Raw genomic sequence first — 15,418 nt, forward strand, 5'->3', positions numbered from 1 at the left:
TGGCATACATGTCGTTAACACTTTCCCATGGATGTGCTCTAAGGGAGGGTCAGTGAATCTGGAATGCTCAGGGATACTGGGTTCTCTCTCCAGGGTCTGTTGTATCTTGTTCACCCAGACTTTGGGAAACTAAAACAGAATGCCTATCTATTTATTCCTGGACAACCTTGAATTTTATATTGCAACATCGAGAAACATATTTGGACTGTAGTTATCATTTGACTCTTTAGTAGTATTGGGATTACCCCTTTACTAAAAGTAGATTAATGTGTTATTTTTATTTTTATTTTTTAAAAGATTTATTCATTTTAGAGAGAGAGCACATGTGCGCGAGTGTGAGTTGGGGGGAGGGGCAGAGAGAGACAAAGAATCCTGAAGCAGACTCCGCACTAAGCGTAGAGCCTGCGGCAGGGCTCCATCCCAGGACCCTGAGATCATGACCTGAGCCAAAATCAAGAGGCGGCAGCTTCACCAACTGAGCCACCCAGCTGCCTCTAGCATGTCATTTGTAGATGTGACTGGGCTTTTGAGTCATATTGTTTGAATGCAGAACATTCATTGGTTAAACAAATAGTACAGTCGTGACTCCCAGAATAGGCAGACTTCTATAGGCTCACATTTGCGTATATTATCGATATTGATGCCCCCTCCCAATTTGGAAAAAAAATGGCTACTAGATATTTTCATTCTAGAGGCAGAGTTTAATTTAGGTCTTGAAGAATATATACACAAAGGAGAGAAAATTTTGCCTTGACATGGCTCCCAGAAAACACACAGATTAGGAATGACACGGCTGGCTCTAGCTAATGGTGAGGCCCATTACCAATCATGTCCCACATGGACAGGTACATTTTATTCCTATCACTGCATCTGGGAAAAGAAGATTCAGACTTCTAGACCTCATGGAATGAAATGTTTTTAGAAGGTACATTTCCATCCAGAACATGGCATCTGGTTTCCCATAGATAAGTCTATCTACATCGTTGGCTGGCAAATTCATAGATTGTACCTATGTTTGAAAATACTTCTAGTTTCAAATACTCACATATGAGACTAGAAGAATTGTCCATACATTTTAATACATCGAATACATTTATAAATCAACAATTAAGTTGTATTTAAAACAACAGCTGACTGGTGTCTTCACTAGGGACACTGGCATATCAGAATGAAGGCAAAGTGAAATGTTGTATTTATTTCATGTTTTGTTGCTGACAGTTGAGTAGTGTTAGGAAGGCCAGAGGTCCCATCTGGAAAAGTCACCTGAGGCCAGAAAGAGCCAGCACAGGTTCAAATCCATGAAGACGAGCTGAGAGGGGCGAGGTCAAGCAGCAGAAACCAGGAACCGAGGCTGGGAGCCAAAGGCAGGCCTGGAAAAGTTTGGGTGGCATGGACTTGGGATCCCAGGCCATTGGGACCCAGTGGGTGGCAGTGGGGAGAACGGGGAGCAGAGGAAAAGGCAGTGTGGACAGTGGCCCTACTGAATCCAGTGATTGAGCTGCACTCTTGGAAACATGTCAGAAAGGCTCTACCACCTTCTTTGTGGGCTGTAAGGATGTTCTGTAGGTGACGGGCATGAACTGTAACCCATGCGTTCAGGTTTCCTGGAACTGGGCTGAGTATTGACCTGCTCAGGTCAGCCAGGCGCATTTGCTGTGGGCCCTGCTTCTCAGCTTGGCTCTCATTTCCCATCACCGCTTCGCTCTGACTCACCGATGGCCTGCCACATGTCATTAGGTGGCTCAGCTGCTGCTTTCACTTCTCCCGTAGGTACACAGAGGTTTGGGTCTCAGCTTGTACATTTTTGTCTCCTGAGAGCCGGAGGAAGTGGCCGTTTGATAGTTTGGTTTGCTGAGTTGAATACTTACAGTGTCTGACAGTTTCAATTTCCTTTCTCATAGGTATTTGATCCGGATGACCTTTATTCAGGGGTCAACTTCTCCAAGGTTCTGAGCACTCTTTTAGCTGTCAACAAAGCAACAGAAGGTAAGCAGGCTTTGTGATTTATGAGCAGTTCGTGACATGTTTGGATCCACGGGCTTCTCATTCCCCTAGGAGCCAACTGTGGCCACGACTGTTCAGTTGGGGCAGATTTCTCCTCTCCTGGCAAATAAATCCCAGTGGGTGTCACATGCTTTAATTGTTCATAGTTTAGGATTTTAACATGCCTCTCACAGATGTTACTGTAATGCCCTTCATGTAATGATAAGAACCAAGAAACTATTTCGTTCAAAGCTATGGAATGAGCCACTGAGTGTAACAAGACAGAAAATGAAAAGGAAAAGACCAGTTCTCTTTTTCATAAACTTTACAGAAGGTAGCTGTTACTTCCCTGTCCTCACTACAGACATGTTTTTCTCATAGATTTTCGTATGTTATCTGTCCATGTAAAGGAAGCCGTCAGTAACCTTGCACTGGAAATGAAACCTTAGGTTCATAGTGAGTGAAAAGAATATATTTTTTTATTTAAACATTTAATAGCCACCACATTGGAGGTATTGAATATAAATCCTAATAAATGTGAAGAAAACGCTGATACCTTGGAGTATAACTTCACTCCTTCTGTGAGACAGCATCTTACCTACAGCTGGGTGGAAATAACCAGAGTTAAAATGCGTTGAGCCCTCACCATGGGTCGAAACCATTCTAAGAACCATCAGTGGTCTCATCTTTGAAATAACTCTGGGAGTAGGTATTATTATTATTAGGTCCATATTACAGATAAGGGAAGTCAGGCCCACAGTTGCCCTGTTAGAAAGTGGCAGAGCTGGGATTCAAACCCACATCGGACTGACCCCAGGACCCTTATGCCTGATCATGGCTCTTGGGGTTCAGACCGTTGGAGCGTCCATAGGCTGTGTGCCCAGCACTGCCAGGTGCTACAAAGGAAGTGTAAGATATGGTCCCCGCCCTTGAGAAAATGACGGTCTATTTAGGGAGACTCAACTTACCCACGTGAAACAATTAGAGAACAAGAGCAGACAATATAGTCAAGTGCCAAATAGAATGGAGCATCTAGGAAGCTATCAAGTAATTATAGTTTTAGTCAAAAGAGCTGTATATAATAGCAATACATGTAAAAATACTTCTCTAGAGTTGTTCTTTTGCTATTTGGGAAAAAAAATGCTTTTGAGTTATTGCAAGGCGTATAGCAGAAAGTACAGCTAATTCAAGTAACTATATTTAACACACATGACAACTACCCAGTGCTGGGCAGGGAGGATCGTATAATTCTAACATTACGCCATACAAATTATACGTTTCTTTGCCAAACTCTGCTAGCAAGTTTTACAGTCTCTTCCCTTGCCACAGATATTTATAAAATACAAGGAGGTGAAAGTTAAAACCCACAGCATCAAGGAAATTACTTGGATACTGAGCTTGTCGCCTAGGGAATGTTTGGGCTTTAGACTTTTGCAGTTTATGTCTTTTAAAAATAAATGGAGAGGAAAAGAACCCTCATTTGAATTTGTCAAGAAGCCAGCATACGGAAAACCTCCAACTCAGTGCTGGTCTGATCGAATTTCACAAGGTTTCAAGGAAGAGAAGGTTCTTGAGTTTGATTTCTTAAAAGAAGAATCCTGGGATCAAGATCGCATCTCTTACAGACACACATTCTGTCTCCGATTCTCCTTCTGCCCCCCCACCCCCTCACCCCCCACCCCCACCCCCAGGCTCTGGGGGAGAGTTTACATTACAAACGCGGCACATACTGCTGCCTACGAGGAAGACAAGAACCACCCAGTTAAGGGCCAAAACACAAAGAGAGAAGTTTGAAATATTTCAAAGTAATAAGAGCCACAAACAGCTGTTTGGTACCCAATATAGTTCTGTCTTGGAAACAGGGCGTACTGTTGCAACTGGTTCAAGAGGGGAGAGTGGTAGGGAAATGGGTTAAGCGAAAATGTGGCTTTGTCGCTGTTTTTCATTCTACTGGACAGCAATGGCCAGTAAGATTACATGGAAGGAAGTTAGCCACCAAAATGGAGGAGGGGTGGGGTGGAATGAAATACACTTGGGCATGTTCCTACTGGTAACAGCGAGGAGGACGGCCCCCGGTGCCTTTGATAATGTCCCGTGAACGATGATGTGATGTTGTAGCTGTGTTTCTGACATGAGTGGTTCCCTTTATCTTGCCTTTTCCTCTTTCCACAGATCAGCTATCAGAAAGACCATGTGGACGTTCCTCTTCTCTTAGTGCTGCTAATAGTTCTCAGACAAACCCGCAGGGAGCAGTTGTTAGCACAGCTCCAGGCCTGCAAAGGCAGTCAAAGGCAGTGGTAAGTATAGAACCCAATTCCCCTTGCCTGTTCTAAAATCCGTCAAATGAGATTCCCTATCCCGATTTCATCTGCATCTGCGGTGAGATAGCCGGCCTGTGTGTTGGGGGCGTCGCCCCCGAAACTACTCTGAAACCCAGCTCAGGTTCAGGCTGGCCCGCCGGCACCTGTCAGAGGCCTTGTGGGTCAGAGGGTCAGAGACTCTGGGTTGAAGCCCTGGAGTTCTTTCCCGTCCTGGAACCGAGTGAGTCGGTTCGCGGAGAAGGCTATGCAAATGGGAGTCATACTAACTACTTCCTGATGGCAGTGTGCTGTTCTTTCCCTTACCCCTGGTTTATTAGAACTAAATTGTGCCTGGCACAGCCGAGGCAATCAATATCTATTACTTGCTCTCATCATCGTTATTGTCATTTTCTTTTTCTCTTTGCATTCCTAGGGAGCCTGTGAGCAGCTCCCGCATTGGCTGTAGCCCCGTTCTCTTTGCATCTGGTCTTAATGGGAGCTTTTATTTGGGAAGAACCGCCTATCTTCTGCTCGTTAGAGACTTTATTCTTTGTCAGAAGCCACCCACTTGCTCTAAACCATCAGGGGCTCTTAACTTCCAAGGCACTTTAACTACTTCCAAAGCGCTTAACCTTTTGAGATCACGATCCCTTTGAGGAGCTGATGAACACTGTGGGTCCAAAGCCCTGGGCCCCTCTCAGATTGTGTGCAAAATCTCCTGCGTGTGAACTGACGGGGGTGGGGGGTGTGCTTTGGGTAAACATCCACTGGACTCACTAGCCTCTCCAAGGGGCCCGTGACAGGTTAACAACTCCCGACTCAGGTAACTCTGGGGTATGTGATGTTTGCATGACTACATCTTAGCCGATTTAAGATATTCTTAGCAATTGGAAGGTGGGAGGCAGATTTTATGGGTAGATTAGTACCTAATCTTGGCCGTGTAATTATGTAAGACCGTGTCTCTGTGTTGGGTAGAGGCAGGGTGGAATCGTTTATCACTCTACTCTCTTTCCCGGCTCATTTAAATAAGTATCTTCAGGTAATTGGTGAGGGAGAGGGAAATGAAAGCTATGACCCCCTTCAAAACACACATTCTCACAAATGCAAAAGGTTGCATTCACTTCCGAGCAACCTCCCTCCACCCCCCAGTCCCACTCCTCAGCTCAAAACTCAGGACTGAGGTAGACCTGGGGTTTCATCCTTGCTCACCCCACTTTATTTCCCTCAATTCATTTAATTTCTGCCCTTGCCCCATTTAGATGGCTGCTTTTGTTTCTCTAGGAGATGACGGAAAATGGAAGCCACCAGTTGGTCGTAAAGGCAAGATTCAACTTTAAGCAGACTAACGAAGATGAACTGTCGGTTCGTAAAGGGGACATCATTTATGTCACCAGAGTTGAAGAAGGAGGCTGGTGGGAAGGCACATTAAATGGCAGAACAGGCTGGTTCCCTAGTAATTATGTCCGAGAAATTAAATCCAGTGGTAAGTGGATCTTTTAACAGCCTTTCGGAACGTGACTCTTGTATTTTCTTGTGTTCCTACTGTGAATTTTGTAGTTTTTATTGGTTCCCAGAACCTTTTTGTATTTGCATGTGCACGCCAACAATAAGGGAGAAGAGAACTGGGGTGGGGGGAGGGAAGACTGTGATTAGATATTTTGAAACAAGGTTGTATTTAGATTACATCAAGGGAGCAAAAACCTAAAAAAGCCAAAGAATGCAAAGCTCAGACAACTGTTCCACCTTAACTATGTCCCCTTCTGTCTACTAATTCTAGCCCGTGGGATACAGTTCATAGTCCTTCCTGCTGCTCCAAGACTCACCATGATAGAATACAATAATAAGAGAGGCCATGTGCTAACTTCCTTTTTTTAGCCCTAAGCTCCTTCAGCAGACCTAAGTCTAAATGCCTCAGGGATATGTTCGAGAAATAACAATCATAGGACTGCAAAGCTGTCTGGCCGCTTTGATTCTGAAGAAGATTGTCCTTAACTCGTTGCATACTGCTAACTGCTTATCCTCTTTCATAAAAATACCCAGAGAATGAAATCTAATAATTCTTCAGTAGTCTTTCTAGAACTTGCTTAGCTAACTTCCTTGCCTTTTATTATTTAAGAAAGTAGACCCTGCCTATGCTACTAAAGACCCCTGATGTTTAGAGATATGTCACAATCCAGATAACATAGGGCTCAGTTATTCACATTATTATATCTCTTTATTTCCCCCAAATATTTACCCAAGGGCTCCTTTGAGTGGTTAGCTCCTCAGTGCTTCTTTTCTCTCTTAGATGTCTTTATTGTTTTCTTAATGCCTCAAAATTAATACTATTAACTATATAATTACAGGCTCACTATAAATGAATTAAAACATTACAGAGATGTATAATGTAGATAAAATAAATTCCTCTCTCCTTTGGACCCTCCCCCAGATAACCACACCTTCTGTGTTGTGTGTTCATTTAAGGGCAGCGGGGGGAGCATCTCCTTTGATGGAATAAATGTTTACTAACGGATTTATAATTATATATGTATGTGCAGATTTTTTAGCATTTTTCAAAGATTTTATTTTTAAGTACTCTCCATCCAGTGTGGGGCTTGAACTCACAACCCTGAGATCAAGAGTCACATACTCCACCAACTGAACCAGCTGGGCGCCCCTTAGCATTTTTCATTATTGGGAATCATGACGTTTCTGTTGAGCCCTGAAATATTTTCACAGGCCTTGCTTGGAATTCCCTTGGGTTTGATGATTCCCACAGCTGATTTTTACCCCTTGCTACATCTTTCAATTACTTTGATCTGGTGGTTAGGGTCTTTAACTTTCCAGATTCACTCTAGCTTTGTTCCTTGACTCAGTGTCTTCATCTGCAAAATCAAAAGGCACAGCACTTGCTGCCTTGCCTGGGAATCTCAAGCATTGTTGAGAGGACACGGGAAGTGGACAGACAACATGCCCTTGTTGTCATGTCCCTCACTGAGATGCCTCATAGTGCAGTCTGGCTGCTGTATTGTGGACTGCCCTGGGCCATTGGTCCTGGGCTTTGGGCCCTTCCCTTCAAGTTTCTCCTATACTCTCTTTGGTCTGGAACTCAGTTAAGGAGCTCTGGCTCTGATTTGAGCACCTAGGTAACCCTTAGAAGCATCTTACCCAACCGTCAAGGATAGGTCTGGACAGCTGGGGCCAGGAAGCCTATTAGTTAAATGAAACCTAATTTAAACTCAGTAGCCAGAGTGATGCTTTCAAAATGGAACTGGGGTAATGGCTCTCCATCTCAAAAAGAGTACAAGCCAAGGTCATCTCCCTAGTTTACAAGGCCCTCCATTATCTGGCTTCCTGTTGCCCCTCTGACCTCCTCTCTGACCTTTCTCCCCCCACTCTACTTCAGCCACATGGGCACCTGCCTCACTTGCTGGCCCTCTGCCTGGGACGCTCTCCCCGATACCCGCATGACTGGTTCTCCCACCTCCTTTAGGTCTTTGCTTACTTGTCTGCCTCATAGTAGGGCCTTCTCTGGTCACCTGAGAAAACTGAACCCTATCCTCATTGCCCCCGTCCCCCTTCCCTGCTCTGTTTTTGTTTTTTTTGTTTTGTTTTGTTTACCATTTCTCTCCATCTAACATGGTGTACATGTGCTTATTTATTTCACTCACTGTCTATATCTTACCATTAGAATGCACATGCCACGAAGGCAGAGATGTTCTGTTTTGTTGAGGCTCAGTTCATCTCTGTAAAATGAATGAGTACTGTGGGGCAGCCATTACATTCCGTTCAGCTTCCGTTCAGCTTGGTCACTGAGCATCAGTTAGATACCGGGTAGTAGTGGGGGGGGCGTTATAATAGTCTGTCCTCATGGACCCTGCCTCCAAGGACCTTACAGTCTAGTGGTCAAGATAGGTGTGGACCTAACCAACTGTAAGAGGAGAGCACAAGATAAGTAGCACAGACAACGCACTAAGTCCAGATAAGATGCTGTTGTAGCAGGAAAGAAATGATTCTGTGAACAACAACCTCAGGGCAGGGGGGAAGCACTTAAATTGGGTCTTGAAGGATGAAAAGAAGCTTCAGTAGGTGGAAGGTTGGAGGGCGTTAGTAAGTTCAAGAATGGAAGTTGGAGAGCATGCAGTGGGTGGTAGGGTGACTTGGGTTGAGGGGAAGGCCAGTCAAGAGGAGTGGGGCCTTGGCTGGAGCCACATGAAGAAGGATGTTAACAAAAAGTGGGGAATCGTGTGTGGTTCCGAAAGCTCTTTCTAGCGGTAGTGTGGGGGCTGGATGGCAGAGAAGGGGTGGGGATAAGCAACGAGGATGTGGGGGAAGCCAGTAGAGGCTCTAGCTGAGATTAGGCAGTCCAGATAGTGGTATGGGCCACTTCTGTGATAGTGGAGCGGAACAAGAAGTGGGTGGATGCGGTAGATACTGTTAAAATTAACAATCAAGAAAATTCACCGGTGATTTGTTATGAGCAAAAGGGAGGAGGTAAGGATAATTCCAAGTCTTTAAGGGCCTGTAGTGTCAGGCTTTGTCCTGGGCTCTGGTGATGCAGAGAAACCGAGACATGAGCTATGCCCTCGTGTTTCTAGTCTCACGGGGGGCTGGGGGTGGCGGGGAGTTCTCTTAGAATGTAGTAGGATAAGCTCAGTGATGGAGTTAAATGCGGGGTGCTGTGGAGAGCGGTGAGCCGAAGAGGGACGCCTGACTCACCAGACATGCAGGGTGACGGGGGCTTACTCAGCTTTGTCAACTTTCTGTGTGTGTTGGGTGGTTGGTCGGCACCTAAGCTGGAGACTAGAGGCCCTGGAGAATCATAGTTTGGAAGATTGCCAGCAGGTAGTTGTCCTTATGGATTTGGAGTCGGGGTTGGGGAGAGCTAACAGCTGGAGATGAAACCAACAACTGACCGTATGAAGTGAGAGAAGATGATACATCAGCGCACAGGGAGTGAGCCGCGGGTGGAGAGATTGGCAGAGGCTTTGTGGAGGAGGTAGGCCTCAAAGACATGGAGGCTGTGGATAGGCCCGGATGAGAGGGAAGGACAATCCAAGTCACTGTGATTGGTGGGGACAGGACAAAAGCCACAGAGCGTCTGTGGCAGCACTGAGCAGAGAGAGCAGGGGGGAATGGTGGAGGAGATCAGCTTGAAGGAATGAAGATGTCTTGTTGGGAAGATCAAGAATGCTGTTAAGGGACATTTTTGGTTCAATGCTGTGCTGTTCTGTGTTTGGTTTAGAAAGTGCCTGTCAATTTTGCAATTTCTTTCCACGAAGTTCATACTGATGCGTAAGCTGAGGAAAGGATATTTGTCTTTAAGGAGTTTTCTAAAAAAATGATTCATAGATGAAATGCATCTCTCATAGAAACGACACTGTCCTTTTCGAGTTTTAAACTCACGGCCATGCAACCTCGTAGGTCATCTGTGAAGCTGAATCAGGCATCGAACTAAAGGACTCCTGTGATCTCTGTCTGCTTACGACAGGGTCAGACATGTAACACAGAGGTCACTCAAATAGTCCATAATTCTGACAAACTCATTCATGGTAGCCTTGGGTACCGTTCATTCAGGCCGACATCACCCATTCCTTCATGTTGTCTTAAAAGCAAAACCAAGCAACCCCAGCCCCGGGCAAACCCTCGCCCTGCAGTTTTCTTCCCTTGAGCTTGTCATCGACAAGAGCGCTGTGTGGTCTGGTAAATGCCCTTGGGGAGTGGCATTTTAAGTTTTAGATTCCACTGTAGCTTTTGTATAGAGGATAATTATGGCCAAAGCCCCGGGGGCAGCTTCTTCCCTCTGTTCAGGAGGAGGCTGGTTTCTAAGGACTTGTGGAACCACCGATCTACCACTGTAGAAAGTTCAGAAATAGAATATTTGAGTATTTCACACACACACACACACACACACGCACGCACACACACACACACACACACACGCATGTGCACGCGCACACACGTACAAAACTCCTTTCAACATGAGCTTGAGGCTGAAGGTAGAGTAGGTTTTTGTAACCAAGAGGATAAAAGCCTGTCACCAAGGATGATGGAACCTGGACAGTGGTGACATTATGAAGCCATGGTTCCCAGTCCTACTTGCGTACCTCTTGTTTTCTTATTCCGTGAGAAAAATAAGCCCGAATTTGAGCAAAAATATTTTTCCAAAGGTTTTATTTCATGAAAAATACATGTATGAATGAATTAGTCATGATGCAAGCTACAGAGGCTCTCTTAGGGGCCTTTGCTCCTCTGTTTGAGTCAGATACGTTATAAATAAGAAAATTAGCCATTGATAGAATTTTCGGTCCTTTACTTAAAAATCAGTGGTGATCTATAAATTAACATGTTATTTATACCTTCAAGAAATTTCTGCCAATACATCAGCAACATGGTAAATTATATCTCTTTTTCGTTTTTCTCTCTGTTACTTAGGGAAAAGCTAAGGGTTCTGTCAGGACTTAGCGTTACAGTTTTCCTGGCCAAATTTCCATGCCAAGGAGGTATTGAAGCAAGTATGATCAGAACAGATATTTTAAGCAAATTCTGTCTTCTGTCACTGGTTCAGTGAAAGGGTCATTAAATCCTTTTCCTAAAACTTCTTATTAGCAGGTAAATAGAGCTATCAAATGAGATTAGGTAGCATTCTAATTAAATTTGTATTAAGGCAGATTAAGAAATGGCTCTTCCTACTGATTGTAAACCGAAACTAGGATTGAGCTTTATATTTAGATTTCCTGTTGTAGTCCCCTGGGTATGTCACATGGATGTTTCATATCCAGAGAGACTAGTTGTCACTAGCTGTCTTTTTGTCCAATCCCCACCACAGGCAGTAGGACCGTATATAGCGACAAGGGCGGGGAAGGAACCAGAGGTTACTTGGAAAGGGATCTTTACATCAGGATTAGGAGGGCTTCTTAGGGCTGTGTGTGTGATACTGCTGTTGTCTGAGTTCTCTTATGCCAGATAACCCATTTGAATTCCTCATTCAAATTGATTGATGTCAGTGATTTGAATTGAGGAAGAGTGGTGAGAGAGACCACCTTGCCTTGTTCCTGATCTTAGGGGGCGCGCACTCTGCCTTCCATCTCGCACTATTTCTGCGGGTTTTTGGTAGATGCTCTTTACTGAGTTGAAGGAGTTCTACTTTCATTCTTGTTTTGGGGGGCTTGGGGGGTGGGAGTTTTTTCCCCTAGAATGAGTGTTGAGTTTTGTCAAGTGCTTTTTCCACATTGATTGATAGTACCATGTGATGTTTCTTTTTAGACTATTAATATTGTAGGTCCCGTTGATTGATTTTTGAATATTTAACCAACCTTGCATCCCTGGGATGAATTCCATGGTCTACAGTGCTTTAAAAATATTGCTGAATTTTATTTGCTAATGTTTTGTTAAGGTTTTTTGCATCTATATTCATGAGGGCTGCTGGTCTGCAGTTTTCTTTTTTAGACTCTCTGTCCGGCTTCGGGGTCCATGTAGTAGTGACTTCGTAAACTGAGTTGGAAGGTTATCCCTCCTCTCATTTTCTCTAAGAGATATGAAGAATTGGTATTGCCTCTTCCTGAAACATTTGATAGCATTCTCCAGCGAATCCATACAGGCCTGGAGATTTCTTTTTCACGAGTTTTAAATTTAGAAGTTCAATTTCCCTAATAGTTATAAGATAAGGCTATTCAAATGGTCCATTTCCTATTGGGTAAGTTGTGATAGTTCTTGTTTTCTGAAGAGTTGGTTCATTTCACATCTAATTATCAAATGTACATGTGTAGAGTTGCTCAGAGTATCTCTCATCTGTTTGATATCTCCAGGGGCTGTAGTGATATCCGCTGTTTGACTCCTGATATTGGTAATTCGTGTCTTCTCTCTCTTTTTTTCTCTGTCAGTCTTACTAGAGGTTTGACAATGTTATTGATCTTACCAAAGCACCAGCACGTCTGGCCACCCAGGAATCTCCGGACTGGCCACTTTTTTCCTTTCGATTCGTGTCTCTACATTCTACTTGACATAGTGAACATTTTGTTTGAGCTGCAATCGCCCATTCCCGTGACCCTTCCTGCCCTCTTCCGTTTCTTGGCAGGCTCTCCGTTCCTGTTTACCCTCCCTTTCAGCCTGGCTTTTGAAAGGTGACCACATCTTGCTGGTATCTCTAGAAAGTTTCATTTTTATCAAGACCGGTTTACATTATCATTGCACAAAATTTCTGTGAGTTTTCAGTAGAACCATTATCGCTACACTGTAGAAAACTGGCCTGATAAAAAAACTCAAAAGAATTCGGTAGCAGTCACTTTCGAGTATGTCTAAGAGTACACCACCGTGGCGGGCTGGAAAGCACAGTGCACTTGGCGATACAGTACCTGGTTCAAGTCGTGGCTCAGCCCCCTACAATCTCAAGTACAGGCAAGGTGCCTCTGCATTGCTCTACTTTGCCCAGTAAGGCCTCGTGAAGCCACCAGGTAGATCAAGGATTTTGAAATAGCATAAAGCTCCCAGAAACTGGCTATGCCCCACTTGTCATCACTTGGAAGTGACAGAATTGGCCCAGATTGCTGCCTTTTTGCCTTATTTTCGCTCCTTGGGCACTGCCATTTCTACAACTGTGCTTCTGGAATCTTCCCTGCCTGGAAAACTCTCTACTGTTTCTCTCCCGGTTTGAATTCTCACCACCCTCCAGGACTAGATCAAGTGCCCCCATGAGGCACCTGGGTGTCTCAATCAGTTAAGCATCTGCCTTCGGCTCAGGTCACGATCCCAGGGTCCTGGGATGGAGCTCCATGTTGGGCTCCCTGCTCAGCGGGGAGTCTGCTTCTCCCTCTCCCTCTGCAGCTCCGCCTGCTCATGCTCTCTCTCACTTCAAAAAAAAAGTGCCCCCTTCCCGGCAAAGTCTTCTCTGACCATCCCAGCTCAAACTGATGGTCCCTCTGAACTCCAGTAGGAATCACTGCCAATGCCATCAGCCAAGCCCTTCAGTAGCCTTATCTCTGGACAGCGTATGGGTTAGGAGCACAGACTCTTCTAAAGGCACATCTGGGCTTCAATCTTGCCTCTGCCGTTTACTAGATACCTAGGTGCCCTTAGGCAACTGACTTCATCTCCCTGACCTTAGTGATCTCTTCTGCAAAATGAGATCATCTCTGCCTCACGGGGCTGTTGTGAGGATCAAATAAAACGTCTTAAAAGCTATTAAGTGCCAAATAAATATAAAGGATACTTTTATTTTTAATTTAAATTCAGTTACTTAACATAATAAATTATTGGTTTCATAAGTAGAGGTCATCTTATATAATACCCAGTGCTCATTACATCCCGTAAAGGATATTTTTTTTTAAAGATTTTATTTATTTATTTGACAGAGATAGAGACAGCCAGCGAGAGAGGGAACACAAGCAGGGGGAGTGGGAGAGGAAGAAGCAGGCTCCCAGTAGAGGAACCTGATGCGGGTCTGGATCCCAGAACGCGGGGATCACGCCCTGAGCCAAAGGCAGACGCTCAACGACTGAGCCACCCAGGCGCTCCTGTAAAGGATATTTTTAATATAATAATAATGAAAAGTCAAGGTTAGATGAGAAAATATTCATGAAATAATGTTGTGATAGGAGAATTACAGAGGAACACCTGACTGGTTCATTTGGTAGAACGTGCGACTCTTGAACTTGGGATCTTGACTTTGAGCCCCGCATAGGGGATAGAGATTACATAAAAAAATTTTTTAAAAAAAGGTTGTTAGGAGAATTACAAAACTGTAAGTAAAGTAAGAAAGATCCCTCTGTGTGTGTGTGTGTGTGTGTGTGTGTGTGTGTGTGTGTGTGTGTTTGTGTCTGTTCACAAATACATACATGAAAAGGATGGGAACACACACTTCATAATGTTACTCTGATGATGGTTAGCTCTGAGTGATGAGCTAATCATTAGTTTTTCTTTTCTTTTCTAAGATTTGCATTTTTTAAGGTGGGAATGTAATAGATTTAAAACTAGAAAATATTTTTTAAAAAGAAAAATCAAGCGTGATGATATCATATCATTTGGTTATTTATATATACTTCACCATACCCCAGAAAGAGTTTAAAGCAGCATACAATATAGCAAGATAAAAATGGAATATAAAACAAAATGAAGCAAAGGAGAAAACGAGGGTAGGAAAGATCACCGTCTTGTATTTATCTGAAGTGGTTTTTTTAAAGAAAGAATGTGTTCAGATGTCTCTTAGTCATGAGTTTGATAGGTAAGGGTAACTTTGTAAAAGAAATCATTTTATCGCTGAATGTCATGATATTAAAATGATACATAAAGGAAACAAGAATTTCCTGCTAGTTTTCAGGGTGTTAGAGATTCTGATTATTTTATTTTTGGCACAGTAGAGAGCCCCAGGAAAGGATAGTTGCTATTCTCTATGTTATATTATACTCGTATAGTAACTTACAAGTTACAAATACATATATTTGGTTAGCGTTGGCTTTGCTTACCTGTTTTGAAGAAGTTGAGTGGAGAAACAGACTGCAGTGAATAAACATGCCCGAACGGGGAGAAGTTCTTGCCCTGGTCCCTGACGTTCATTAGCTAGCCTTTTTTTAAAAAAAATTTAAGTTCAATTAGCCAACATATAGTACATCATTAGTTTCAGATGTAGAGTTCAGTGATTCATCAGTTGCATATCACACCCAGTGCTCACCACAGCACGTGCCCTCCTTAATGCCCATCCCCCAGTTACCCCATCCGCCCACCCACCTCTCTTTCCACAACCCTCAGTTAGGTTCCTGGACTCGACTCCTCAGAGATTGAGGGGGTCTGGACAAGATCTCACTCGGACCATCTAGAGCTTAGTAAAATTATAGTTTCACTTGTTGAGGAATGTACATTTCCACTGATCCTTCCATTTGACAATATTTATAGTAGGTTAGTTGACCTATGTTATAAAATGTTCCTCTTAGCCTTGTATGTTATTAACATAATTTAAACGTCTTTTTCACAGAGAGACCTCTCTCCCCCAAGGCTGTCAAAGGATTTGAGACTACTCCGCTTACCAAGAACTATTATACTGTGGTGAGTGTTCAGATCATAACCAAAGAATTTCTGGACTGTCTGTTTGGAACCTTTTTACTGGCTGAGCCACTGATGCGTTGAGGTGACACTTACGGGAGACTGGGTCAAGTATTGCAAGG

At 43.8% G+C, this 15,418-nt stretch overlaps 1 protein-coding gene across 14 annotated transcripts in view; it reads left to right on the top strand.

Annotated features, from left to right (window-relative positions):
• ARHGEF6 (Rac/Cdc42 guanine nucleotide exchange factor 6) overlaps positions 1-15,418 on the top strand; it is a 112,428-nt gene that overhangs the window by 43,258 nt on the left and 53,752 nt on the right. For all 14 annotated transcript variants that reach the window (XM_044392447.3, XM_057314815.1, XM_057314821.1 and 11 more), the window contains 4 exons: positions 1,902-1,986; positions 4,156-4,280; positions 5,565-5,766; positions 15,229-15,299. In XM_044392447.3, coding sequence (XP_044248382.1) covers positions 1,902-1,986; positions 4,156-4,280; positions 5,565-5,766; positions 15,229-15,299 — 483 coding nt within the window. The remainder of the gene's footprint in view (positions 1-1,901; positions 1,987-4,155; positions 4,281-5,564; positions 5,767-15,228; positions 15,300-15,418) is intronic.

The sequence above is a fragment of the Ursus arctos genome, chromosome X, assembly GCF_023065955.2.
Source record: "Ursus arctos isolate Adak ecotype North America chromosome X, UrsArc2.0, whole genome shotgun sequence".
NCBI lineage: Eukaryota > Metazoa > Chordata > Mammalia > Carnivora > Ursidae > Ursus > Ursus arctos.